Genomic DNA, 26,726 nt, shown 5'->3' with positions numbered 1-26,726 from the left:
TACTATTAAAAAAAATCTACTTTTACTTTAAAGTGAGAACGTTTTTGATTGCAAAGCCTCTCTCCAGTAATTGTTCTTGCAAAACACATATAAAGCCTGGTTACTCCAACAATTCTTGGGGCTTCTGCTCCGGAGTGAGTGTATAAAGGAAGGACAGCAGGAAGTCTATTCGATGTTCAATCTCCTGACACTAAACTCAGAGAACCCTTTGGATCATTTACTTGGTGCTTCTAGTGAAGAACACCATGACACCAGACTTTTTGCTGTCCTACTTGCTAGACTCACTCTAGGTAAGAAAACAGGATGTTGTCCAAATTTCAGAGTAAACGTGAATCACCGAGGGTATCCCTAAAACAAACTGAGTTGCGGTCACATCTGCCTGTGCAAAGTCTTCCAGTTAATACACTCAGAACAGTACACTGGCTGATGCAGAAGTTTTGATTTCCCTCAGGGAAACACCCACGCTTGGCTACAGCCATCCCTCTTGAAAGACAAAAATAAAGACTGAGTAGCATTTCACCTCCACCAGAGACAGCCTCTGTTGATATAAGCACAGCCTGTAGAGTCTGAGTGTGCTATTTTCTCCCTGTATGAATTAGATAAGGTTCAAGGAAGTGTCTACCCTCCCTCTGGCATACTTAATGTGCACATTAGATTAGATTCTCAAGAGCAGAAACAGGCATTCAGGGATAATTTTAGAAGTGCATATACGGGCACATTTAAGATGTAAGTGATGAAGACACACAGAAGTCATGGAATTCTTATTTTACTTAGTTTGAAGGAACAAAAAAGTTCTAAAGCAAAAATAAGTCAAACTTGCTGAAAAATCCCCAATTGGTATAAAATTAGAAACCGAATCAAGAAATGATGAAATATGTTAGATTTTAAAAATACAAAATGGGGGTTGGGTGGGCGTTACGTTTAATGTCTACAATGGTTATATGCAAGTTACCATTTAATATTTTTAATATATACAAATTAATTTGTTTACTTTTTAAAGATAAAGGTTGAACTTTCATAAAAAGCTCTGTAATTTGTACAAATGTATTTTAAATGTCAAAATAATGTCTGGAGGCTTTGTAGTTTCAAAATAATTTGTAGGTTTGGACTAACACCCTGCAAAAGCACAACTAAAATACTTAAATAAAACCAAAAGTTTATTGGTAAAAGAAGTAAATTGAATAGCTGCTTTTAAAATGTTTCTTCAGAAAAACAATTACTGTACAGGGAGGGATGGAGTGGGAGGCTGGGGTTAGCAGATGTAAGCTCTTCTATATAGAGTGGATAAACAACAGGGTCCTACTGTATAGTACAGGGAACTATATTCAATATCCTGTGATAAACCATAATGGAAAAACATATTAAAAAAAGAATATATATATATATGTATGTATAACTGAATCATTTTGCCATACAGCAGAAATTAACACAACATTGTAAATCAACTAGACTTCAATAGGAAAAAAAAAAAACAACTCCCCAACCCAATTATGTACAAAAACATTTTGTATAAAAACAAACAAAAAAACCTAAGTATTAGTTATTTTCACATCAATTTAGCTATATTTATGACTTTTAAAAATTGGCTTTTGAGATTGTGGACTAAAACAATATGAAGTTAATAAATAACTGCATTAACCTGAAAACTATTAAAATGGTTAAAAAAAAGAAATATAACTCAAATTGCCTATGATTTTAAAAAGTCACTAGTGAATGTGTGGATTTTAGACAAAAATCTCAAACTTGTTACCAGAAATACGTTACCAAAATAAACCTCAACGACAAACTGTACTTTATATGCTTATAAAAATTAAATTGACAAAAAGCAGGAAAAATACACATTAAAATCAGAAGAAATGACATTAACAAAAATTTTACAAATTTAAGTTTAAAGTAAAGTAGTACAGAATAAGTAACAAAAGGGAAAGATGTAGAATTCTTTTATTACCAAGTCTCATTCTATCTAAACATATGCCAGACTGTAGCAGAAAGGAGGTGTGTGTATATATACCTGAGAGAGAAAGGAAGGGGGAGGGGGAGGGGGAGGGGGGAGAGAGGGAGGAGAAACTTGAGACCTTTCTGAGAATGTACTGATAGGTGCTTAACCTCAATGCTTATATTCGTTAGGTCAGATCAGTCTCTCATCCTTGGCGTTACTGACATTCTGAACCAGGTCATTCTTTGTCATGGGGCACTGTCTTGCGCACCGTAGGATGTTTCGCATCATCTCTGGCCTCTACACACTAGATGCCAGTAGCACCCTTTCTTCCCGTTGTGACAAATAATATCTGCAGACATTGCCAAGCACACTCTGAGGAGCAAAGTCATCCCCGTTTGAGAACCACTGGCACAGAACACACAACCTCAAATTCATGTAAACATATAAAGCAGATTTAAAAAAAAACAAACTCTACTTTTCTATAGATTTATATCACAAGTGATTGTCACATAAACCAATCTGCCTCATCTCTGGGGTGAATGCAGTTTTGATTACACGGATATTCTCCACAGGAACTGCTGAACTATTCACCAATAAAAGATTCTAGCAGATCTAAAACCAAAACAGCATAAATCCCGGTTCTGTTAACAAATGCAAACTGTCTTTCTCGCCGCCGGCCCCAGCTTGAACCTACTACAGCCTGGTTTCTGTCTCCCATTCTTGCACTGAATCTCTGACGTTTTCCACGGTCAGTTTTCAGTCACTGCCCTAACTGACTTCTCTGTAAATGTAATACTTTTAATGTCTTCATGAACTCCTTCAATGATTTTAACTCTTTCCTCTTTTCTTTCTGTGCCATATTTAAGGCACATATGCTTAACAAAATTTAACCACTCAATAATATAAATTGGACAGAAAAAAAGGAAAACTAAACCTTGTCCAATTTATTCCTGTAAAAAAGCAAAATGTATTCAAATCTGGATTTCCACAATAAAGGCATGTAAATAACGATACTGTGATGCTAGAGAAGATTCAGAAAAAGACAAGAAAATGATTACCCAACAACTGAATCTCTAAAGACTGAAAAAACAGAATTTTCAGAGTGGAAGAAAGCAGCCTAAATATACATTTGATCCACATATAAATCCAGACTAAAAAACAATGACGGATTTAGAAGACGAAGCTCTATATAGAGGAAAGATCCATGGTCATCTACCAGTATGTTTAGAGATCAAATCTTAGTACTTTAAGGATAAAATCATGGAATGCAATCATATTTCTCTTGGTGCCACAGAAAAAAAGAGTTGAATTAACCACGGCGAAACACAAAAAGAGATGTGGTTATGTCATTGTACTCCATCACAGGAAGATGTTACTTCACTTTACGAATGTTTAAAATTTATCTAAATTAAAAGATAACTTCCAAAACACCTGTATTTTTAGATAACTTACTTCAAACAAGGGACGTTATCACGAAGCCCATCAGATGAACTGCTACTGGTAGAAGGATGAGACTGAGGAGGAACGGGCTGAGGATTGGCACTCCCAACTGGTGTTGGCAAAGGTGGTGCCTGTTCACCCTCTGGAGATTCCACATCACTTATCTCATATAACAATCGAACTTCAAGCATCTGTTGTAAAAGTAAAAAGTTTACCCTCTCCTAATAATTACTGTTCATTTTATTACAGTTTATACATACACACACGTACACTACAGTGGAAAGAACACTTTTAAAGGAAAAATTTAGTGAGATTTCTAAAGGTAAGGATTTAGCAAAGGAAAAAAGGTTCCTGACTCAGCTTTTTAAAAATGATCATGTGTATGTGTGCAAGTACATGCACACATGCATTATGATTTTAGAATTTACGGCACTCCTGTTAATACTAAATTAGAGTATGCTCATACTTATATTATCTTCCCTTAAATGAAACAGAATATATTTAAAGATTTAAATGTTCAGTAAGAAGATATACAAAGAAATATGACTTTCTGTCACAGAAGACAGATGGCAATGTAAATACTGAGGTGTTTTAAAAGTGACTGCAAAGAACCTCCTAAATAATTCTAAAACTTTAAGATGTCAGACATCTGACATTGAAACTAATTAAGAGACTACTACCGGAATGACTTCTGTAATCACTTCTTGTTTGCTGAATCTATAAATAATGACATGAGCTGAAACTCCAGCTATGCACAACATTCGACTTTCTGGACACCAGGAGATGATCTGAATGGCATATGGATCTTCATCTACAATGTCTGTGTTTGGCTTGTCATCTTTATTTCTTGACTTTTCAAACACTTTAGATGTCTTTAATTTATATAATACTTGTAGATTTACTAAAAAAAAAAAGATAAAATATGGTATCTTAATATAAAAGGAACAAATATCAGGTAATATTTAATCAGTCATATCACGTAAGGAAGATAAACTATATTTTTTGAACCACAGTTTTATTCCTAGGTCCACATTTCTCTACTATTCTTTTACATAATGCATTCACTGTACTCACTGACCAAAAAAGATGTACTCATTGTATTCATTAAAAAGAAAAAAAAAAACACCATTATGATGAATTTAAATTATCTGAAAAAAAAAGAGTAACAAAAAGATTTTGTAAAAAACAATTGCATAAATATAATAAAAACAATAAGGCACATATTTTGCTTTGCAGATTTATTTTCTACATATTTTCTCTCTGAAAGGTACCAATATTATCTAACACTTCTACATGGTAAAACATAATATACCCTCAGTTAACTGCATTCTAATTGCAAACATTATTCATTCAAAGCATTCTTTCCTTTTTTGCTAATGTAGCGACCATATATATTTTGCAAAGATAAGTTTAGAATCAGGCATTAAAATTATTCAGCAGATTTCTGTTGATTTGAAACATATGCCCACTTTTCCTATCTCTGAGTTAGGAAGAGAAGGTTTGAAGAAAGGACTTGGGGATTTCTGCTGAAAATTATTCTTGACTTACTAATTAACATCCTTAAAATGTCTTTATTATAAATTCTAAACTCATATACTTGATAAGTCAGGTATTAAATTTATAGTCTCTAAATTTCAAATTAAATGTTGGTTATGCAATCATTACAAAACAGGCTATATAAAAGCAATGATTGTAGAGCATGTAACAAACACGATTCAGAATACTTACTCGCAGAAGCATCCCAGAACTTAACTGACCCGTCAGCGTGCCTGTGAAAAGCAAATGAGTTAAGAATGTGTTGAAGAAAAAAAAATTACATTATTTCTCTCTTTGAAGTTAAATATATTGTTACTTAAAAAGACAGTCACCAAAATGAGGAAAAAGGTAAAATTTAGGGTAAACTGGCAGGTTCTATACAATAACTTATTTCTTATTATGTTACTGCAAGCACTACCTGCCCAATTAATTTTCATGTAGTCTTAATCATATTTAGTTATTATTGATTCATTAGGTGAAAATGGACTTTTACTTACCCTGTAATAATTATTTCTGAGTAGCTTTGAGCACCCAAGCCCCAATTGCCTCCATTAATGGGCCATTCCTATAAGAAAAGATTATTGTATAAAGCAATTTCCAAGGATACTATATATCTTCATAATACATCTATGACAAGAGCACACAACATATTTCATATTCAAAAAGGATTTTAATTTCTCCAGAAAAGGTATCATTATCAACCACTCCAAGGTGATAAATATAAAATACTGAAATGTAACAGTAATTATTAAAACTCATGTTCAGTACCTTTTTGCTGTAACCTTGACGTTTCTGTCTAGCTCCAACAGAATAAAGTGCAGGAATAAGGTCCACAGGACAATCAGCAAAATATTCGCAACATGTAACAGGGGATTCATGTATACTCAAAGGGTAGGGATTTTCAAATATAGGATACCTTTAACAACAGGAAAAGAAAAATATTAACTTAATGAATTATTATCTATGATTAATACAACAATGAAAACTTAAAAAAATATTTAAACTTATTTAATAAGTTATCCTTTGTTCCACATGGTCTTGTTATTTTCAAGAAGAAAAAAAAATTCATTATTACAGGTAGCATACACTAAGTTGATGTGAATTTAGGAATGCCTTAAAGTAAGGTAAATAATACTGTTCACTTACACTTTAGGGTTTCCCTATCTCAGTACTATTCCCATTTTGGATCAGATAATTTATTATGGGGACTGTCCCGTGCATTGTGGATGTTTTGCAGGATCCCTGTCCTCTACCACTAGATGCCAGTAGCACCCCTCCCCACAACAGAAGATGTCTACACAGACATTGCCAAATATCTCTTGGGGGGCAAAATTGCCCCCAGTTGAGAAACACTGAAATATTGAATGGGTAAACTCGTTTAAAACCATATTTAATGATTATCTCTCAAGAAATACAAATAAGTAATACAATGTTCTTCCATTCAAAAAATTTATAAGTAAACATACTATCATCTACGAACAAGAAGAATATGGGAAATACCACAAAAAGTTGCAAAGGCGCTATGGTGAGAATTTATAGATCAGATATGATATATGTGGTTAAGAGAGAATAAGAAAAGCTTGAAGAGGCTGCCTTTGAAAGTTATGTGGATTTTTGATGGCAGTGAAGCAAGTGGAATGCTTCAGCTGTTGGGAGTTACATAAGAAAAGACATGGAAGTGTGGTGTTTGTTTAATACACCATTCAGTTTTTCTAGCGAACAGGCACCAGGTTGGAAATGTACCCTTAATTCCTTCAGCGTAGAGTAGCAGGCTGAGAAACTGTTTTTACACAAAAAACCAATAGAGAACTATAGTGGTTTAAAGAAAAGAGTAACAAGATTGGGGTTGCATGTAAAATTACCTGACAATGTTCATGACACACGGCAACAGAAAGTGAATATGGGTGGAGAGACTACAAGAGTTATTCTGGAGGAAAGCTGTGATGGGGATGAATTTTGGACATACCTGATTTTGTGTGCCCCCAGAGTATCCAAGTATTAAGTTGAATCATATGAAATTTCAGAAATTCAACAAATCTTGACTTAAACAAGAAATTTCTATGAGTAACATAACAGAGGAATTTGGCAGGTAATGAGAAATGTTTATCTGCAGTTCTAAACAGAGGTCCAGGTTATGGATATAAATGTAGCATTTTCAAAGAAATGAAACAGCCAATCCTATGCTAAAAAGACTCTTTTTTTCACCACACACTAAAGTAATTGCTCACCAAATTTTATTTCTTACCCATTTTGTGCAAGGTCTATAAGTACTAAATCCTTTTCTAGTAGAACAACCACAGCATATGGTTCTTGAAAATCTGGAATAGGAAAACAATGCATTAACAATAGTTTTAAATATGCAAGAGGACAGCAAATGAGATAACAAACATTTCTTGCTTAGTTTTTATTTTATTTTGTTCCATTCTCTCAAGTATTTAACATTCTGATATTATACTTCATACAATGCAAGGCCAATATGTTTTAAATGAGATAAATCTATATAACACCCCATAAAAAATTATTTATTCTGTAAAGATGAATTAGACAAGAAGCTCACAGTACCTTCCATGGTATTGCAAAGTCCAAGGCAGGACATGAACAACAAACCCCAAATTTAAATCTTAATACCCATAAGAACAACTCATACTGGATCTCACAGGAACCCACTAGAGTACTACTATAATATTATAATCTCTTTCTTGGGTATTTTCTATGTGCATGTTAATTATAAAATGCATTACATATTTATATCTCAATTAGCTTCAAATAAAGTAAAAAAAGATCCAGATAAATTCCTCTTGAAATAATAACATGCCAGTTGTAATGGTTAATTTCATGTGTTAACTTGTCTTTACTGTGGTGCCCAGCTGTCTGGTCAAACACCAGTCTAGATGTTGCTGTGAAGGTATTTTTTAGATGTGACTAACATTTAAATTAGTAGATTCTGAGTAAAGCAGATTATCCTAGATAATGTGGGTGGGTCTCATCCAATCAGTTGAAGGCCTGAAGAGCAAAGACAGGAGGTGTTCGGAAAAATGCAATTTGCCTCAAGATGGCAACTCAGAAACGTGCTTGAGTTTCCAGCCTTCAGAATTCAGACTCAAGACTGCAAATCAAACTCTTTCCTGAATTTTCAGTCTGCAGTAAGTTTTCACAATTCCTTTAAAATAAATTCATATTCTTGCTCTCTTTTTCTCTCTAAAATCTCCTATTGGTTCTGTTATTTTTTGAGAACTGTAACTAATACATTAGTAATTTAGAGGATTTTTAAATGTTTCTTAATGTGGACAGTTTTGTTTATTCTTCAAAGGCACTTACTACTAATATGTAATATTAAACAGATACAGTTTAAAAACAAAATTTACTTCTCAAATAAAATTTACAAAGTTATGAAGGCAGCATCTCTCCCATGGAAGAACTGGCACAACAGGATAAGGAAACTACTTAGATGACAAATAGGTCTTTGTTCTGAATAACATATCTATAGCGAATGAACTTTAAAGACACAAAGCTTACCATTTGGGTATGGGGTTTCACACAGCGTCAGGAAATCAACAATTGAATAGTCCATTTCTAGCACTGCAGTACTTTTCCCATGCATAACTGTTAAGCAAGGTCTTCTTCCTACAGTATCGTATGACAAACCTCCTGATAAAATAATAAAAGGTTCCCTAGAAATAAAATACATAGTCAGGATTACAAATAGCATAGTGGAGTCTATTTTCTTGCTGTATCATAAATTGTTTTTTAGTGAAATAATAAAATCTTAAATTTTAACATTTTTACGCATCATTTAATGGAATACTCACATGTAGCTTTTTAAATTGCGTTAGGTAAGACCCAGGTGAGTTCCTGAAAATTAACCTACAGTAAGAATGAACACTGACCACATTTGACTCTCATATCTCCCCTTTGGTCCCTAATTTTTTTCCCTTTACCCTTTTCATACAATTTTCAAAATATTCTCTCTGGGTTTCTCCTGATAAGTCTCTTAAAGGTACTGTCATTATTTCCAATCCTAATAACCAGACCTTCTCAAGAGAAATTCTAAGAGAGAATGCTAATACCCTAAGGCATCCATTGTATGTAATGAATTAACTTCTCATTGATGCATCAACAATGTACTAGCTACAAATCACCCTTGAGAAAAATGGTTACTCAAACCATTTTCTGTAGGGCTTAATTGTCTCCTAGAACCTTGGCTGGTATGCTCTGAAACTACAACTTCCATGCACATCTATCAGCTGCCTTTTTGCCACTTCTAATTAGCCCTATAACTCTTGTCTCCCTATTAGTCATTATTAAATTTAATGATTTATCTAGATCTACTTTTAAATATATTTAAATATGCAAAAAAGAAAAAACCCTAAATATCCTTTCCTATGTTTTGGTCTATGTGTATTTCTTTATCTTTCACCTGCCTGTTCATGTTTTTTGTCCATGTTTTATTGGATTAGTAACTCTTTTCTAATTGGTTTGTAAGAGTTCTTTGCATTCTAAGGAAATTAGCTCTTGATCTGCCACATGTACCTTCCCATTGGTTGGTGGGGAAGTTGTTTATGGTGCATTATATAGATGACTTAAAATGTTCCATGCATGAGTTTCTTAAATCTCTTCATTTACAGTTTTTTTAGGTAGTTTCATAATGCTTACTCTTAAGTCCAGTGTAGCTATCTCCCTCCTCTCACACTTAGTACAAGCAGTATGTAATAATATGTAACGGTTAAAAGTGCTAGTTCTGGAACTAAACTGTCTGTTTAAATCTCAGCTCTGGCTTTACTTTCTGTATGACCTTGGATAAGGTGCTTAATCTCTATGCCTAGCTTCTGCATCTATAACATGGAGATAGAGTGATATCTATTTTCAGACAATTATTGAATTAATATTTGCAAAACACTGGGGCCAGTGCCTGGCACACAGACCACCCTTAGTAAGAATTACCTAGTATTATCGTCATTATCATCAAATAATCATTATCACCCATTGAGCTAATTTATTTTGCTTATTGTTTTCCTCATGAAAATGTAACCTCCATGAGGGCAAGGGTTTTTGTCCACCTTGTTCACTGCTGTATCCAAAACAGTGCCTCGTTGGTAAATGAATGAATGAACAGAACTGTATGTTACGTTAACCACTGTCTAGCTTACTAAGGTTTAGATTTTTCAGCGCTAAACTGTTTTGGGTAATCTTAGTTTTTCAGCTAAGTGACAGTAACCAGAGCTTAAAACTTTGTCCTGAATAGAACTGTATACCCATATATTCATTGCTCTAATCTCTTGGCTTACTGTGATTATTGACTGTGGTCAGGAAAGTATATTTAATTTTCTTCTACTTTTCATCACATATAATGAATAAACAGAATATATCTCTTCTCATCTGTATTTTGAAATATAACATACAACTGAATATAAAATACTAAGAAGAAGGGTGAAGAGTCTAACAACTTACACTCTTATAGAGTGAGAGGCCTGGGCCAGGTATTTTATATGTAGTATTTCAAGAATAGTCTGACAAGTTTGTTTTTACATATAGCCAACTTAAAAAAAAAAAACACAAGTATTATTAATGTAAGAACCATGAACAGGAAGATGCTGAGTTACACTACAGAATAAAACTTCCATGGAGATACCAAGTAGGTATTGCCAGGTAAGTGATCAGCTTATTGGACAAACTGTTAACGTATTAAATAACACCATGGCATTTAGGTAGGTTTGTCCTCAAAAGGCAACTATGTGTTTGTTCAGTGGCCTTGTAAATGGCCTGTACTTCTTTTCTAAATTTAGGAGAAAAAAATATAGTGAAAAAAAATGGATAAAAATAAATGGATAAATAGTTTGAAAGGAATACCACAGTAATATTCTTTTTCATAATAATAAAGGTTTCCATAATTCAGCAATAAATGCATATATATATATATATTTTTTTTATTTTATGTACTGTTTTTAAAAAATCTTATTTTATGTGCAGTTTGCCAGGCAGGAATCACCTGACTTACAAATCCCACAGGCTATGTATTTTTTTCATTGTAATGCCCCAAATCTTGAGGCGTAAATATTAATGAAATAGTTTACAAGAAAAAAAACCTGTCTTAAATACAATGATAAAATAAAATTAAATATTTTAATCCTAGATGGTGAAAACTGTAAAAATTCAAAGGTTTTGTTGGCATTTGGAATTATATTAAAAGTTCTAGGGATCTAGATTATTTCTAGGTAATATGTGAATTAAGTTTTATTCCATTACTTTAAGAGGAATTTAAGAAGAATTTCTTTAACGATGTTGTTGGGTGTTATACAAGACTTTAACTTTTGAAGGCATCTAGGTTAGGAAGGTGTTAGTTTGAACTTTTTATAATTTTGATTGTAGCTTTTAAGAGACTAGACACTTTAGGAAAGCATATATGCTTCCTGATTCTGATCAACCTCACTGGCTGGCCTTGATAACAGCTTTGGCTGAAGCTGTGTTTCCACGTGAAACATTCTTTATCTTTTCTACCCAAAAAGCCACTTGTATAACGAACTTGCTCAACTCAGTTCCATAATGCTACCCATTTATTCACTCAAATAGTTTTTGAGCACCTGTACGCCTGAGAATAAAATGGTGCTCTCATGCCTAGTCTAGACAGACAGTAAACACATTGTGACAAGTACTGTGAAGAAAATAAAACAAAGTTGAGTGATGTGCTGAATGTAAGGGAGGGGCTAGAGGGGTTACTGTAAAATAGAGCAGTCAGGAAAGGCCCCTAAAGTAATGACAGATGAACTGGAACCAGAATGAAGAGGAGCCAGCCATTCAAAGATCTTGGGGTTGGGGGAGAAGGATATACATTCCAGGCTGCAGGAATAACCACTGCAAAGCCCTCAAGTCAAGAATGAGCTTGGAATATCTGAGGAACTAAGAGGTCAGCATGGTTGCAACACAGTGAGTAAAGCAATACGTGGTAATGGATAACATGACCCCCAAATCTTGCAAACATATCCTGTTACACCGTTAGGATCTCAAGAACCTGTCTCCTCTATTTCATCTTCACAATTTCTTTAGTTCTCACCCTAATAACCTGCAGCTTATATAATCACAATCGCATTTAGTTCTTCATTGCCTGAGATGTACTTCCCCCTCATTTTTTTGGTTCCTCCTTTAAAACTCAGTCCAATCATTCATCATCTTCTACAAAAAACCTTTCTTGACTCATCCTCCTGCCCTGAGTTGGGTACCCTTCCTGTGTTCCTGAGCACCCTCTTCTCAACATTTCCACACGGAATTGTCAGTGTTTATCTACTTTCCATTTGTATTGTGAGCTCCTTCAGGACACAGTATGGTATCTTACCTCTGCACTCAGACCAGTTAGCAGACTGGAACCATTCATGCATCACACCTTGAGTAGTGGAGCACGGGAAGTTGAGCCTCCTAGTCATCGGTACTACTTGACTTAGCCTTGACTTAGTGTCATTAAGGGTCTCACTACAAGGCCCCACACCCCTCACACTCTATGGACTTCAGTCAGTAAACACAGAACTCTTTGGCTGGGCCTGGCTGGGTAGACAGACTGATCCCAAGAACAAGTTTACTGCTTAGTTATGAGAAGTTTTCATCACAGTACTATTTGAGTGAACAGAGAAACACCTGGGTACCATAAGAATCAATCACTATGATAATGAAGTGAGTATTTTACTAGTATGATGATGATGATACTCCAGTATCTTTCTTGTTCAGATCTGTACCTTTGCCAATTTTAAGAGGACCCTCTGGAACTAGGGGAGCCACCTCCAGACCACGTTTCACTAGTGACTAACCCTAAGACCCTTTTGCTAATTCAGATAAAAAGATATGAGCTTGGGGTAAAAATAAAGAAACATAACATATTTAAACAAGTTCCTGTTCATTTACTGACCAATTTAGCAATGATAATACAGCTTTGGTAAAGTGGATTTGTATATTACAGTATTTGCATAAAATATAAGATTTTAATATAATTTTATGTTAAATGTTTTATTATTTTTGTTATGTTAAATTGTTAAGAGTAATTGGACTTAATACATATCCTTTAAGGTATCAAAAATATGCAACCTCAAAATATTTCCTTTCGGATAACTCCTCTAAATACCCATATAACACACAACAGTGATGCTCAGAGTGTGGTCTGTGACTGCTAGGGGTTCCCAGGACCTTTTCCAAAAAATCACTAAGGGTAAAACAAAACCTTTTTCACTGTGATATTAAGACATCGCTCACCTTTTTACTATGTTGATATTTGCACTGATGGCACAAAAGTAACAGTAGGTGAATAAAACTCCTGGCATCTCAGCATGAATCAAAGCAGTGGCACCAAACAGCACTAGTTATTTGTATTTTTTATTGCCACACGTTAAAGAGGTGTTTTTCTCTCACTTTAGAATGTCCTTGATGAAGCAGTAAAATGACTAATTTTAAATTTTTCATCTTGACCCTTGGGCTTAAGTTTATTAAAAGGGGTTCTATTAGTAGCATGTAAAGAAATGTCTTTTTAATACTGTGCTGAGAAAATGGGAGGTATACATAAAGCACTGTTTCCGTATACTGGACAGTTATTTCTAGAAAGCACTTGTACTACTGTTTGAGTTATGAACTGAATTGCTATTATTTTTGCTTAAAGGATGACTGACGAACTATCATTAGTTAGGTTTGGGTAACAGTTGTTTTCTCAAAAATGAATCAAATGAGTCTGTTATTTTAAGAAAAATAATTGAGATTATTTGGTTACAATGATAAAATCTAGGCTTTCAGGTAAAAATATCAAGAGTCTGGAAAACTTTTATCTGTCATGCTGAGCTTCACAGCTTCCCAATACTTAAAGACTTTCCTGATGAGATCAGTGGTAATATTAACAATTAAAAATATATATTACGTAATAAAATGCATCAACACTAGAAGATATGAATGATTCACTGAATCAGTATTTTCCAAAATAAAACAATTCCACTCATTCTTTTTGGAATTTTAAAGTTATTTAAAATATATTTTTATGTTAACATGCAAAGGGTTTTTTTATTATTTTCATGTGAAGTAATATATATTTTAAAAATTCTAATCTTTATTTCTAATATGGTAATTATCAATAGATAAAACCCACATAAATAAAAGTTCTTTGGGATTTTCCATAATTAAAAGTGTAAAGGGTCTTTAGATTAGTTTGTGGACTGTTTGTATACACCTAAAAATTAAGCCCACACAAAAGAAAATATGCTATGACAGGTTTTCATTTTAATAAAGGTTATAACAATTAATTGGTTATTGTAATTATTAAGAGATTATATAAAAGGGTATTATAATTAATAAAGGTATTATAATTAATAAAGGTATTAATAGTGGGCTTGAGTTTGTTAAAGGGGATTCTATTTGTACAACGCAAAGAAATAAAGTAGCATTCTTTTCCAAGTTATCAACTTTTGACCATTCAGTATAGTGATATTTATCAAAGTCCTATGATTTCTCTTCATACTAGACAAATTTTAATGTCTTCCTTAATTATTTAAGAATTTTTAAGAGTTATTTAGCATCGGTCCTCTAACATGTGAAATCCTCACTTAAATGACTGGCTTACAAGCCACAGATTTGGAGATAAGGGCAGAAGAAGAATTCATGAATCTAAACTTTTTAAGGCAGTCTTTACCATATGGAATTAATTTGTGATTAAATGGACCATAATGATTAATTATGAAAGGGAAAAAAGATCTCAGAACACCTTCCCTAACTTGGATGCAGAAATTTGCTTAAGTGCTCCTATGAACTGAATATTTCATGAACCTTAATAACTTTAGAAGAATTACAGTACTCTCTTGTAGACCAAACGGCTGATGATCATAACAAAAGCTAGTATGATGAAGTTGCCATGTCTATGGCAACATAACTTTTCTCTACCTGTGCTTTGCAGGACAGAGCATCAAGTGTAGTGTGAAGTTAAACTAGAAAGCAAAACAATCAGTAAGCATCAACATGGTAAATTAATGAGATAAAGATACAGAGCTTAGAAGACTTATCCTAACCATACAAATTCCACAAAACTTATGCTTTGGTATTTCAATCTGTTACAGTTTTTATATACGGATTGGTTAGGATGCGTAAGATTTATAAGGATATAGCAGCAATTCATATTAGTGTATTACTCTGGTTCTTTCTAGAATCAATACACATAGGAGAATTTAACTATGTAACAATTAGACTTTCTTTTTTCTCAAAAAGAAATCTAAACTTTTTAATGTAATCTTTGCCATATGGAATTAATTTTTGATTAAATGGACCATATATGAGGGTTCACAGTGTTACAAGTATGATTTCAAAGCTTGTTTATAAAAGAACATTTAAAAGTCATTTATTGCAGAAAAAGCCTTACATGGATTTGATTCTCGTCCTCTAGAAAAATATAATCTAATTTATATAAGCTGATATCAATATATATAATAAACATCTAAGTAAAAGTACTAGAATAATCAGTGAACTATCACTAAGATATTTAGTCTATGTATAGATCTCAAGTGTAAGCATTTTAGGGATGGGACAAAATGTAGATTAGGATGTATAATGATGGAAAATATACCCTGACATTAGCTTGAACAATCCATAAAGCTTTAAGGATGCACCAGAGAACCAAGTTAGAGATGGAGGAGGCATGGCTCTAAAAGAAGAAACTGAAGGAAAGCTCAGAATGAGCTTCAGTAGTAGGTAAAGTAGAATGAATCAACTAGAGGCAGTATAAGAAGGGGATATCTGAATAGCCATAACAAATAAGCAACAATTTTGAAAACAATTAGGTTTGAAATAAAGCTGTACATTTTAATAAATAATACATATTCAAAACTATAGAAAAGCATATAAATAATTTCTGGTCCCCGTCAAAACATAAAAGCTTAGCTGGACAATTGCTTACAAAAAATTAAATTAGAAAGTTTCTATGAATCACTGCTGCTTTGCCTGCAGATACAAACAAATTTAACTTCAACCCCAATTATGACAGCAGGCTGCCTTTCCATTAACAGCAGTCATTTAGGAGTTCAAATTATGGTTAGAGAATTTAAGATAAATCTAAAGCATAAATGCTGATTTTTAAGGTAGTGAATTAATAAAACAAAAGAAGTCATCCCACACTGATGAGATGGATGAAACTATTAGATTTTATACTCAGTTCTTTAAAGTATACTTTCAAAAAGCAATGTGGCAATTTGTCAAGATTTATAAAAATATTTTATCTTCAAAATTTCACCACTGGAAATTTACTGTAATTGTAAAACAGTAAAAATCTTCTGTTGAATTCTCTGTAATGTCAAGAGAAATACACTCACTACTGTATTAATTATATTATAAACCTGATTATAATATTAAAGCTAAATGTTCAGAAAAGGGAGGTATGACTGAGTGAACTATGCAGCCCTTGAAAATAATTTTAAAAATTGATAAAAACTATAATACTTTAGACATACTAAGTAGAAAAAAAAATACCAAACTGAATATGCTCTAAGAATATAATTAAGTGAAAATGTATATGTATATGAAAAAAGACTTAGGGAAAATGAACAAATGAAAAACATTATTTTAGAATAGTGGAATTACAACAGTATTTACGACTAATCAAACTTTTTAAAAGGTGCATTTTTCATATGAAATACCATGAAAATAGTTTGCCAATTTTTAATGTCATTTCCGTATTGGTCATTACACTTTGTATTAAAGTACTGTTAAAATGTAGCTTACGTTGAAATTTTTTCTGCTTCCTAGGCCACTCAAGAAAAACTATACAAATCAAGTCACGATATTATTATGATTCATCCATTTGACAAGCATTTTACTGAGCGCTTAATACGTGCTGGTCACTGCAGCACGGGCCAAGAATTCTTGTTTTCCATCATTTAATTTCCCTGGCTTCACTGCATCCTTTAGCCAGCACACTCCCCTCTACCACACTTTTTATTCTTGTCATCTACTTCAATGTTCCATTTCAGGACCTAAAACCTAATCTTAATCCTAAAATCATTGGTTCTGTGGCCAAAAAACTTTTCCAGAAGAATGGATCATATAATCATATGACAATGCTTTCAATATTTAAGAAAGTTATCTTCTCTATGTGTACACTTTGGGTTCAACATGAGAAATCCACTCTAAAACTTTCTTCTAAAATTATTTCATTTTCAGTCATGTACCACAAGGTTCACTGTAGCTCTATTTACAATAGCCAGGACATGGAAGCAACCTAAGTGTCCATCGACAGATGAATGGATAAAGAAGATGTGGCACATATATACAATGGAATACTACTTGGCCATAAAAAGAAATGAAATTGAATTATTTGTGGTGAGGTGGATGGACCGAGAGTCTGTCATACAGAGTGAAGTAAGTCAGAAAGAGAAAAACAAATACCGTATGCTAACACATATATATGGAATCTAAGAAAAAAAGAAAAATGGTTCTGAAGAACCTAGGGGCAGGACAGGAATAAAGACGCAGACATAGAGAATGGACTTGAGGACACGGGGAAGGGGAAGGGGAAGCTAGGACAAAGTGAGAGTGGCATGAACATATATACACTACCAAATTTAAAATAGATGGCTAGTGGGAAGCAGCTGCATCGCACAGGGAGACCAGCTCGGTGCTTTGTGTCCACCTAGAGGGGTGGGATAGGGAGGGTGGGAGGGAGGGAGATGCAAGAGGGAAGAGATATGGGGATATAGGTATATGTATAGCTGATTCACTTTGTTATAAAGCAGAAACTAACACACCACTGTAAAGCAATTATACTCCAATAAAGATGTTAAAAAAATAATAATGTAAAAAATAATTAAAAAATTGTTTCATTTTCAGTGTCTCCTATTCCAAAGGCTCTTTCTTTTCTGCCATTACTCATATGGAGGTCTTCCCTAATTTAAGGTAAAAATTAAAATCTGCATCTTACTCTTCTTGATGACATATAACTGCTACTTATATACACTGGTGAATTCACTAAATACATGTTCTAAATGAGTATTTTCTATTGTGAATCCACCCATTTCTTTTTCTTTCTTAAATTTAATGTCCCTATATCCTGGCTCATGTTTGAAATGATGCTAGTAAAGTACCCTTACAAATTAATCCTTCCTACAATATATATCTCCTAATTTTTCTTCTGTTATCATTCAAATCCATCTTTCTACAGAAGTATACAATGCTTACTTACTCTCTCCTACAAACACTTCAAGAACGTGATATCCTGGGTTTCCTTTTTTCTCCCCCTGTTCAGAGTCTACTAGTCTTCCTTTCTACATCTTTATTTTAGTGTCTTTCAGGATAAAATACCAGTGCTGGGAGCCTTGGTGCTAAAGGGTTCTGAGCTGTCAGGGAACCATTCTATATGTGCTTCTTTGTCTTACACTCAGGAAACATCACCTCCATTCTAGTAACCACTACTGGTTAAATATATTTCAATGGCTTGATACATGTTTACTTTCAAACAAAGTTAACAAGTAAAACTTGCTAATGAAACAAAAATGGATTTGTTTATCAGTAGACTTAATTAAATATGTGATATCAATTATATTTTAGCAGTAATGAATTATCAATATATATATACACTAATATGTATAAAATTGATAACTAATAAGAACCTGCTTATAAAAAAATAAAAACAAAAATTAAAAAAAAAACACCTAATATAAGAGAAGCTTAAAAATAGAGGAATCTTAGTACTTTAAATTGATAGAAGCCACGGACAGAAAACCCAATCTTGAGCATATACTTATATAGCTACTAAATGAAGTATTCTGATGTCAGAAGACAGCTATCAATCTAGTAGTCTCACTTTTCTAGCTACACAGGATTATACAATAATAGTGTTCGTTAAGGCACTGTACGTCAAATGTCATCTTAAAATCAAGAAAGTGAACAATAATTTATCCCAGTTAGGTACAAGGTTTGAAGAGTAAGACTGGGAGAAAATGTTCGCCTTTTGAGAGAATGAATATAATACAGATAAATCTGTGGTGGGTCATAAGAATGTCTCTGAAGATAGTGATACAATGAGAATTAGCCGATTTGAGGTTGAAACGTGCTGACCAACATGGTAAAAGTAACGTGAAAACAGGGAAGGTTATCTGATGATGCATGTGAAATTTTAAGAGTCCATGGACTCAAAGAGGTCTTTTCTCATTAGGTACAATTAAATGTAAATCTGCTTGTGGATTTTTCCTAAACAGTGAGTATAAGACCAAGTGCCATGACCACAAAGGGATACCATAAAATCAAACGTGGGAATCACCAAATTAGAATTAAATATGCAGCCTGGAAGCAATCTGTGCAACTCTCTAGTCCTGAGTAGCTAGGGTTACTTGCATTAAGTTATCCAGATCTCTCATCTCACATTAGTGTGAGTACTTGTATTGAGTATGATTTAATATTAACTTTAAAAAGATGGCCTGATAAACTAGCAAATATAAAAGAGAATACAGTTCTTGGTGAACTGAGTGACTTGTGAATCCCATCCTAACCCCGGCTATTTGTGATACTGCCTAGTACACTGATTAAGAGCTCCAGCTCTGGAGTTAACCTGGGCTCAAATTCCAGCTCTGTTACTTCATGAGGCAAGTTACTTAAGCTCTCCATGACTCATTATCTATAATCCTAAAAGGAGACAATAAAAGTACCCAAGTCATAGTGCTGTTATGAGAATTATGAAAGATAATGCATTCCAATTGCAGAGCAGAGTACCTGGCAAATAATGCATGTTCACTTTATCTACTAATTCTTTTCTTCTTGGTGCTTGAAAGCCAAGCCATCTAAGTAAGGGTCTTGAGTTCAAGATATAAGATGCTATTTTTATCTCAACTAAGAATATAAGAATTGCTAAGACAAAAGGAAACAACTTGTGATTCTGAATGTGGTTTCTCTTCTTGCTGCTATGGCTTAGCAAGAATTGAGATGGATGAGAGAGATGGATTAGCAGATGGAACATCTGCTGAACAATACTTTGGTGGCAAGAGTTCAGAGAAAAGCAGAGGCTCCATGAATGAGAATATACAAACATACTTATTGATGTAAAGACTATTACCAAACCTGTGATCCCAAAACATTGTTCTCATTGAGTGACATATCTGTAAATGAATTGAAGGTGAGTTTCTTCATCTGCAGTTTCAGCAATAGTTTAGCAGAGCAATTATTGCTGGGAGATCTGCAGGTATGAGTGTAATCTTGGGGATTGGTGGTTAATGTGAACAGAGAGCAGGCAGTAGTAGAGTACAGGTAAGAGTACAGACTTGATTAAATCTGGGCTCTTCGGCTTATGAGCTGTATGACTTTGGGCAAGTTACTCAACCTTTCTTCTTCAGTTTCCTCATCTGTGAGATAATACCTGCCTCATGCGGTTGTTGCTAAGATTAAATAAATATGCGTAAAGCACTTTGGCAGCACAAGTGTTAACAGATATAGTTATTTAAGAACAATCTACAGTTGAGAAAGATAAAAATCAGAGAAAGTGAGCCCGTGTTCTGGAGAAATAACTGTGCACAGGGGAGTTTGGGGGCTTCTGAGAGTTAGGATTCTCTCATCAGAAACACAACACTGGTAGCAGTGGGGGAAACTCAAGGGTAGCAAGTTTGTGAGGATTATTGAAATAGATCTTTAGATATTTTCATGAATATCATGAATGTACCCTGAGTTTTTACTGTAATCTGTTTTTCAATATTACATAGGTAATCTACCTACAGCTTTTAGCCCACATATAAAATTAAAGAAATCACCACATCTACTCAACTACTTGAAAACAAATTCTGGCACCAGGGGTGGGAGTGGGGTAATGTCAGTGGAAAACAAACACAAAAGCCCAACTTTTCCTTAAAGATTAACTTAACTACATCATGCATATGTATGTGTGTGCCTATCAAGGGTCATCAAACTATGGTCCACTGCCTGTTCTTGTATGGCTTGCAAAGTAAGAATGGATTTTACGTTTTTAAATAGTTAAAAAAATCACCCAAAATAATGATACCTGAAAATTATATGAAATTCAAATTTCCAAGTCCGTAAATAAAGTTTTATTGTAACACAGCTGCATTCATTCATTTAAGAGCTGTCTACAGCTGCTTTGGGGCTATAGGAGCAGAGCCGAATAACTGCAAGAGACCCACATGGCTTGTAAAGCCTAAAATATCTACTCTCTGGTCCTGTACACAAAAGGCTTGTCATAGCATGTGTTATAAAGAAAGGGAGTAAATTAACCTCTTAGCTGTGCTTCTCCAAATGTAACTAAACTGCCATATTTAGCCGTGATCATATTCACTTTTAGGTTCCCTAACAGAGAGGCTTCCCTTCAACCTGGTGCTTTATATAAATCGTTGAATCTTCGTAACAACTCTGAGGTAGATACTAGTCTCATTCCCACCTTACAGAGAAGGAGCAAGCACAGAAAGCTTAGTTGATTTGCCGAAGGTAGCACCTGAGTGGACAGCTGAGGCCGATTCAGACCCAGGTGGTGCAGCTCAAGAGCTCAGGCTCTCATCACTTTGCTCCAGCATCAACGGCTGCAGGACTTCACACCTGAGTCACGTTAGATTTTACGAAAAACAGCTTCAACAGAATTGACTTAACATTTAACTTTTGACTCTTTATTAAGAACTGGCCATATAAAGAATACCTGCATATCTTTAATAAAAGTGCTATTAAAATGTAATATTAACTAAATTGTCACTGTTCCCTATGTAAGGGAAAAATCTTGTCTCCCCTGGTGTAATATATACTTTATTAGAAAATAAAAGTTACACAACATCTTGATTCCATTTTTTGTCAGTTTACCTTTAACATTAACAGTAACAGCTAGTTTATCATTAACAGAAAACAGCTAAGTCTTCATGGCTGTGCTTTTCTATACACCAGCCTATCTTCTTCTTCCTTATGTTCAATAACACTCTGCTAGGACAATTAGAAGTGAGAGAGCTATGTCTCACGCTTTCATCAGTCTGAATATTTAATGGGAAAGGCATGCATTAAACAAATAATTTCATTATTAATGACAAGTATAAGTTTTAGAAAGGAAAAATACAGCATGCTTTGAGAGTATATTACTAGGGGACACAATCTAGTCCACATGGCCAAGACATCCTTAAAAGTAGTGACATCTATGCTGAACTATAATGGGTGAGAGGGAATCCTTCGGCCTTGAATTATTTCTAGGTAAAGAGAAGAAAATGTGGAAGATTCTGAGCAGGGAAGGATGGCCCTTCTAATAAAATCTGGTAATTTGCCAACATGAACTGATAGAACACATTCTGCCGGCACCTGCCCCAGACACTTGCTAGGAACAGGAAAGGTTGAGAGCTGCCTAGCTTGCTTACTGGAGGGTGATTCTGCTCTCGATGGGAGGGGTGTTCCAGTAGCTCCCAATGTTGGCTATGTGCTAGAATTCTGGGGCGATATCTCAAGGAAACGAGTCATGTAGTGAGGAAAAAGAGAGCTCATTTAATTCACTGAAAATCTTATCCCAGGTGAAAAAAGAAATTAGGAAGCTGGAGAAGACTGTTACCAGAGGGTTAGCCTATGGATCTATTTAACAGTGCCTACAAATGCATACAAAAGAGCCAGACTTCTTTCATTTCTGATCCTAGGAAAGGAAAAACATCACTGCCATCCTGAAGAAACCAGGAACTTATAAATATTACCACTATATAGGAGTGAAAACGGGAATAGGTAGAACACAGAGAGGAAAAAAAAAAATCTTCCCTGTACTTCTGCCTTTGTTGCCAACCAACAGTTGTTAAAATGATTAGATAATTCAGAAGACAGTTAGCACTGTCAGTTTAAATGTTTAGACAGTTCATTTTATGTTGTATTATAAACATAGGGTTTTTTCTTCTGGTTCCCCACCCCATGCCGTTTCGCTGCTATGCTTTCCTATTCACATACATTTGCCATAGAACACCTACAGCAAATAAAAGGCACTTGGTGGTTGGAGGTTTCCCAATAAAAATAAGGGCAACCGTTTATAGGAAGTTCATTATGTACCAGGCACTGTGTGAAATGTTTTGAATACATGATTATCTCACTTAATTCATTACAACAACCTTTTAACCTATTATCACATCTATGTCATTAATGAGGAAACTAAAGCACAAAGAAGTCAAATAACTCTGTGCCAAAGGTCACACAGTGAGGGATGCCACGGTCAATTAAACAGATGCTATTCCTCTTGGAGTTCAGTCAATCTTTTGTCTGAACACAATATATCTTCTGGGTCCCAGAGGAAGGCTAAAGGGGATCAAGGAAAAATAACAGCAATCTTAAGATTCTTCAGCCTACTATCTTTTCTTCGAATGAGAAAAAGGCTGAGTTGAATTAGATTGAGAAAAGAACAGATTGAAAAGGGAAGTAAGCCAGTTATAATAACCAGTGGTTATAAGCTGGTATATAAAAAAATGTGCCAGTGGTTCTAAACTTTAGTGTGCATCAGAATCTCCTGCAGGTCTAGTAAAAACAGATTGCTGGGCTTCACCCACAGACAGAGTTTCTGATTCAGTGGGTCTGGGGTGAGTTCTGAGAACCTGCATTTCTAACAAGTTCTCATCTAAGGCTGCTGGCCCAGGGACCATAATCTGAGAACCACTGCACTATATACACTACATAAATTCACTCTCTTACAACATAGCTCTAGTAAATAAAACCATACACCTTTCCTAGGAAACTAGAACATAAATAAAAGGGCTCCTTTAGAGGTTAAAGAGATGTGGAATTTTCAAAGAAACCTTAAAAAAATTTTTCCTTTATTACATTTTTAAATATAACATTTGGTATATACAAAAAACATATGTAAGATATGTAAATCGTAAAAACCATATAAATCTTATACCTAATTCACAGTGTAAATCAGTCTCTTCAAATACTACTGATGATCTTCTTTTGATATTAAGCTGTATTTATTATTAGAATTGCCAAATATTCTTAAAATAAGATTTAATTTTTGAAGAATACTTATAACTTTCATAATGAACATATATTGTATAAACAGGTTAAATTTTAAATCTTTTTTCTTCATTGCTTATTCCACAATTTTCACTAGTGAATAAACACTACTGCTACTGAAGACTAAGCTAATAGAACATATAAAGTTGGACAAGAAAAATAATTCAAACTTTCCAAGATATATTGTGAAATTACTAAAGACAGAGAGAACACAATGAAATATTTTATCTTAAAATTATCCATTTTAGTTATCTTGCTAAATAAAGAAAGCATAAAATTTATGACTGGGTTAGACCATTCTAAAGTAGGCTTTCAAAAATAAATGATAAGAGAGCCGTCAGTGCTACTTCAGTAATTATATACAATGAATACTGTCAGTGAAGTAAAATCTTACCCAGGTCTAGTCGTTTTGAATTCCACCTTGAGGATAGGCTTGCATGGTTCTGGCTTCTTCCCATCCTTTAACTGTTTTCCTAAAATATATTTTCCTGCATTAAATTCTAAAATTCTAAGTTACTCTAAATTCTTATACATTGACAGTTTATAAAATGAAATATAATGAAATCCACCATGAAACATTTTAAAGTGGTCTTGAAAGAAGTATTTAATACAAAATAAGATATTTTAAATGATCAATTTACTGTTTGAAATTCAGTGCTAAAAAGTAAATAAAATAACTTGTCAACAACATTTATGTGATAAAATTCTAGTAAGAGAAATTCAGTCTTTCCAATGTTCTTAGTTGAAGATAAGCAAAATAGGGTCTCAATTTGCTCAATGAATTCAAGTTTTAAAACAGCTTATTTGAGAAAAATAAATCTAAGTCATATTTTCACCCAAAGTGACAGGCTGCAAAATTAAATCCCTATGCTAATAAATTCATTAGCATAAATTTACATTTACATTTACTCTCTTACTCATTTACATTTACACTCTTAAAGTAAAAGCCATCCATTGCAATGTCCAGAAGATTGCTAAAATAAACCAACCTCTATAAAATGTGTCAGAAACTCATACTGTCAAAGAATTTTGATTATTTTTAAAAAGGTTGATTTCTATTATCTATTTTTACATGTTCATTGTATTAACAACTCAGAAAAATTAAAGAAAATAAAACATATTATTCCCATTTCTTAGGGATTAATCAGTCTCACCATTATTATACTATTTGTGAAGATCCCAAACACACACCGCTATCCCAACACTTCTTATCCTCTTTCCCAGCTTTATCCCCCACAGTAACTAGCTCATTCTAATAAAGTTTGTATTTTCTTTTGTTTGTTGTTTGCCTCACCAACAAGAACGTAAATTCCATGAAAGCAAAGGTTTTTAAGTGTGTGTTTTCTGTTGATACATCCATGGTGACAAACATTGTTTGGCACAGAGTGGACACTCAGTAACTATTTAATCAGTGAATAAATTAATAATTTTTCTTTAGGATTAATTTCTAGAAAAGAGATACTTAGGTAGAACTGTATTCCAGAAAGGAAGAAGAAAGTGTAGGAGGGTATTTTGCCACACGCTTCCTGAACAGTGCTCTTTTTTTTTCTGATTTGGTAAGTGGAAAGGGTATCTCATTTTAATTTGTATTGATTTAATCCCTAACGGAAAATTCTTAGGCTTTATGATCATCTGTATTTCTTCTTTTAAAAATAACATATCTTTTACCCGTGCTTGTATGTTATCTTCTTTATATTTAAAAATAAACTTAATATTCGAAGGTCATTAACATTGTATCCATATGTTGCAAATACTATCCCTAGTGTCACTTATGATTGATTAAATAAGTCTATCAGTCTTAATCATGTTTCTATTTAAGAAAACTTAAAATCCTAAAATGGCAATTCTTCCAAAATTAACTTACAAATTTAATGTAATTAGAATTCCAACAGCTTTTCTTAAATTTGGACAAAATGACCTTAAGGTTCACATGGTGGACTCAATTCCTATGAACAGCTAACAAAACTAAAAAAGGAGACTGACTTCCAGAATGACAAAGTGTGACCTCCTTGAACTCGCTCACCTACTATAAACTCTGCAAATTAACTGAAGCCACAAAATGAGCGTTAACATTATCTACTCAATGGAAATGACCAAACCTTGGTAAGACAAGGGGGACTGGGATGCTTTGACAAGGACTATTCCTATTCCCCTTGTTCCCCAGCTCAGTGGCCCAGTACCATGAAAAGGCAACAGCATCATCAGCCAATAGAGAGGACTGAAGTTTATCTGCAGTTCCATTAAAACCAGATTCCCTAGACGGCAATCAGTACTTTGTCCCAATCTACAGCTCCCTGAAAAACTCTACTCCCAAGGCATTGTGGCAATTTCATTTGACAGAACAGACATCAGCTCAGGGAGACAAAAAGCCCTACCTCCAGGGCATCACAGAAATAATAGCAATCTGCTGGCAATATCACAGCTGCCTAAGGCTGTGGTTTTAGTTGAGGCAAATAAGATCCTGGGCAGGAACTTTTTAAAAATCCTGAAGAACTGGACATACTCTAGGAATCTAAAAGGCTGTATACATGTGCAAGGCAGTGTGCATGCCCAGGAAAGACCTAGGAAAGGAAAAGGCCCCAGTCATTCATCTCTGGCCAACTCTAAGACTCTGGGCCAACAGGAAGTTAACAAAAAAAGAAAGTAAAATGAGCTATAGTACCACTGCTGGCAGGAACAATGGAAGAGAGGTACTTATACATGGCTGGTAAAAATGCGAAGGATACAGTCTTTTTGAAAAGCAGTTTGAGAACATTTATGAAAAATAGAAATATGTAAAACTAGTAAATTTCAAGGAGTAGCAATTCTACTCATAAGCATTTATTCCACAGAAACAAAAGGACAAATTCCTATCGAATACATACAG

The 26,726-nt window shown here is 34.1% G+C and overlaps 1 protein-coding gene across 1 annotated transcript in view; it reads right to left on the bottom strand.

Moving 5' to 3' along the window:
* The window catches only part of STXBP5 (syntaxin binding protein 5), a 166,136-nt gene that overhangs the window by 69,244 nt on the left and 70,166 nt on the right, over positions 1-26,726 (bottom strand). Inside the window, exons 9-16 of the mRNA XM_082669302.1 lie at positions 24,255-24,325; positions 8,432-8,586; positions 7,161-7,233; positions 5,684-5,831; positions 5,413-5,480; positions 5,108-5,148; positions 4,060-4,280; positions 3,392-3,570 (exon numbers count right to left, since the gene is read on the bottom strand). Coding sequence (XP_082525428.1) covers positions 3,392-3,570; positions 4,060-4,280; positions 5,108-5,148; positions 5,413-5,480; positions 5,684-5,831; positions 7,161-7,233; positions 8,432-8,586; positions 24,255-24,325 — 956 coding nt within the window. The remainder of the gene's footprint in view (positions 1-3,391; positions 3,571-4,059; positions 4,281-5,107; positions 5,149-5,412; positions 5,481-5,683; positions 5,832-7,160; positions 7,234-8,431; positions 8,587-24,254; positions 24,326-26,726) is intronic.

This window comes from Grampus griseus (genome assembly GCF_964374135.1).
Source record: "Grampus griseus genome assembly, chromosome: 13".
NCBI classification, from domain to species: Eukaryota; Metazoa; Chordata; class Mammalia; order Artiodactyla; family Delphinidae; genus Grampus; species Grampus griseus.
The sequence above is the reverse complement of the archived record's forward strand: the minus strand, read 5'-3'. Positions and strand labels throughout refer to the sequence as shown.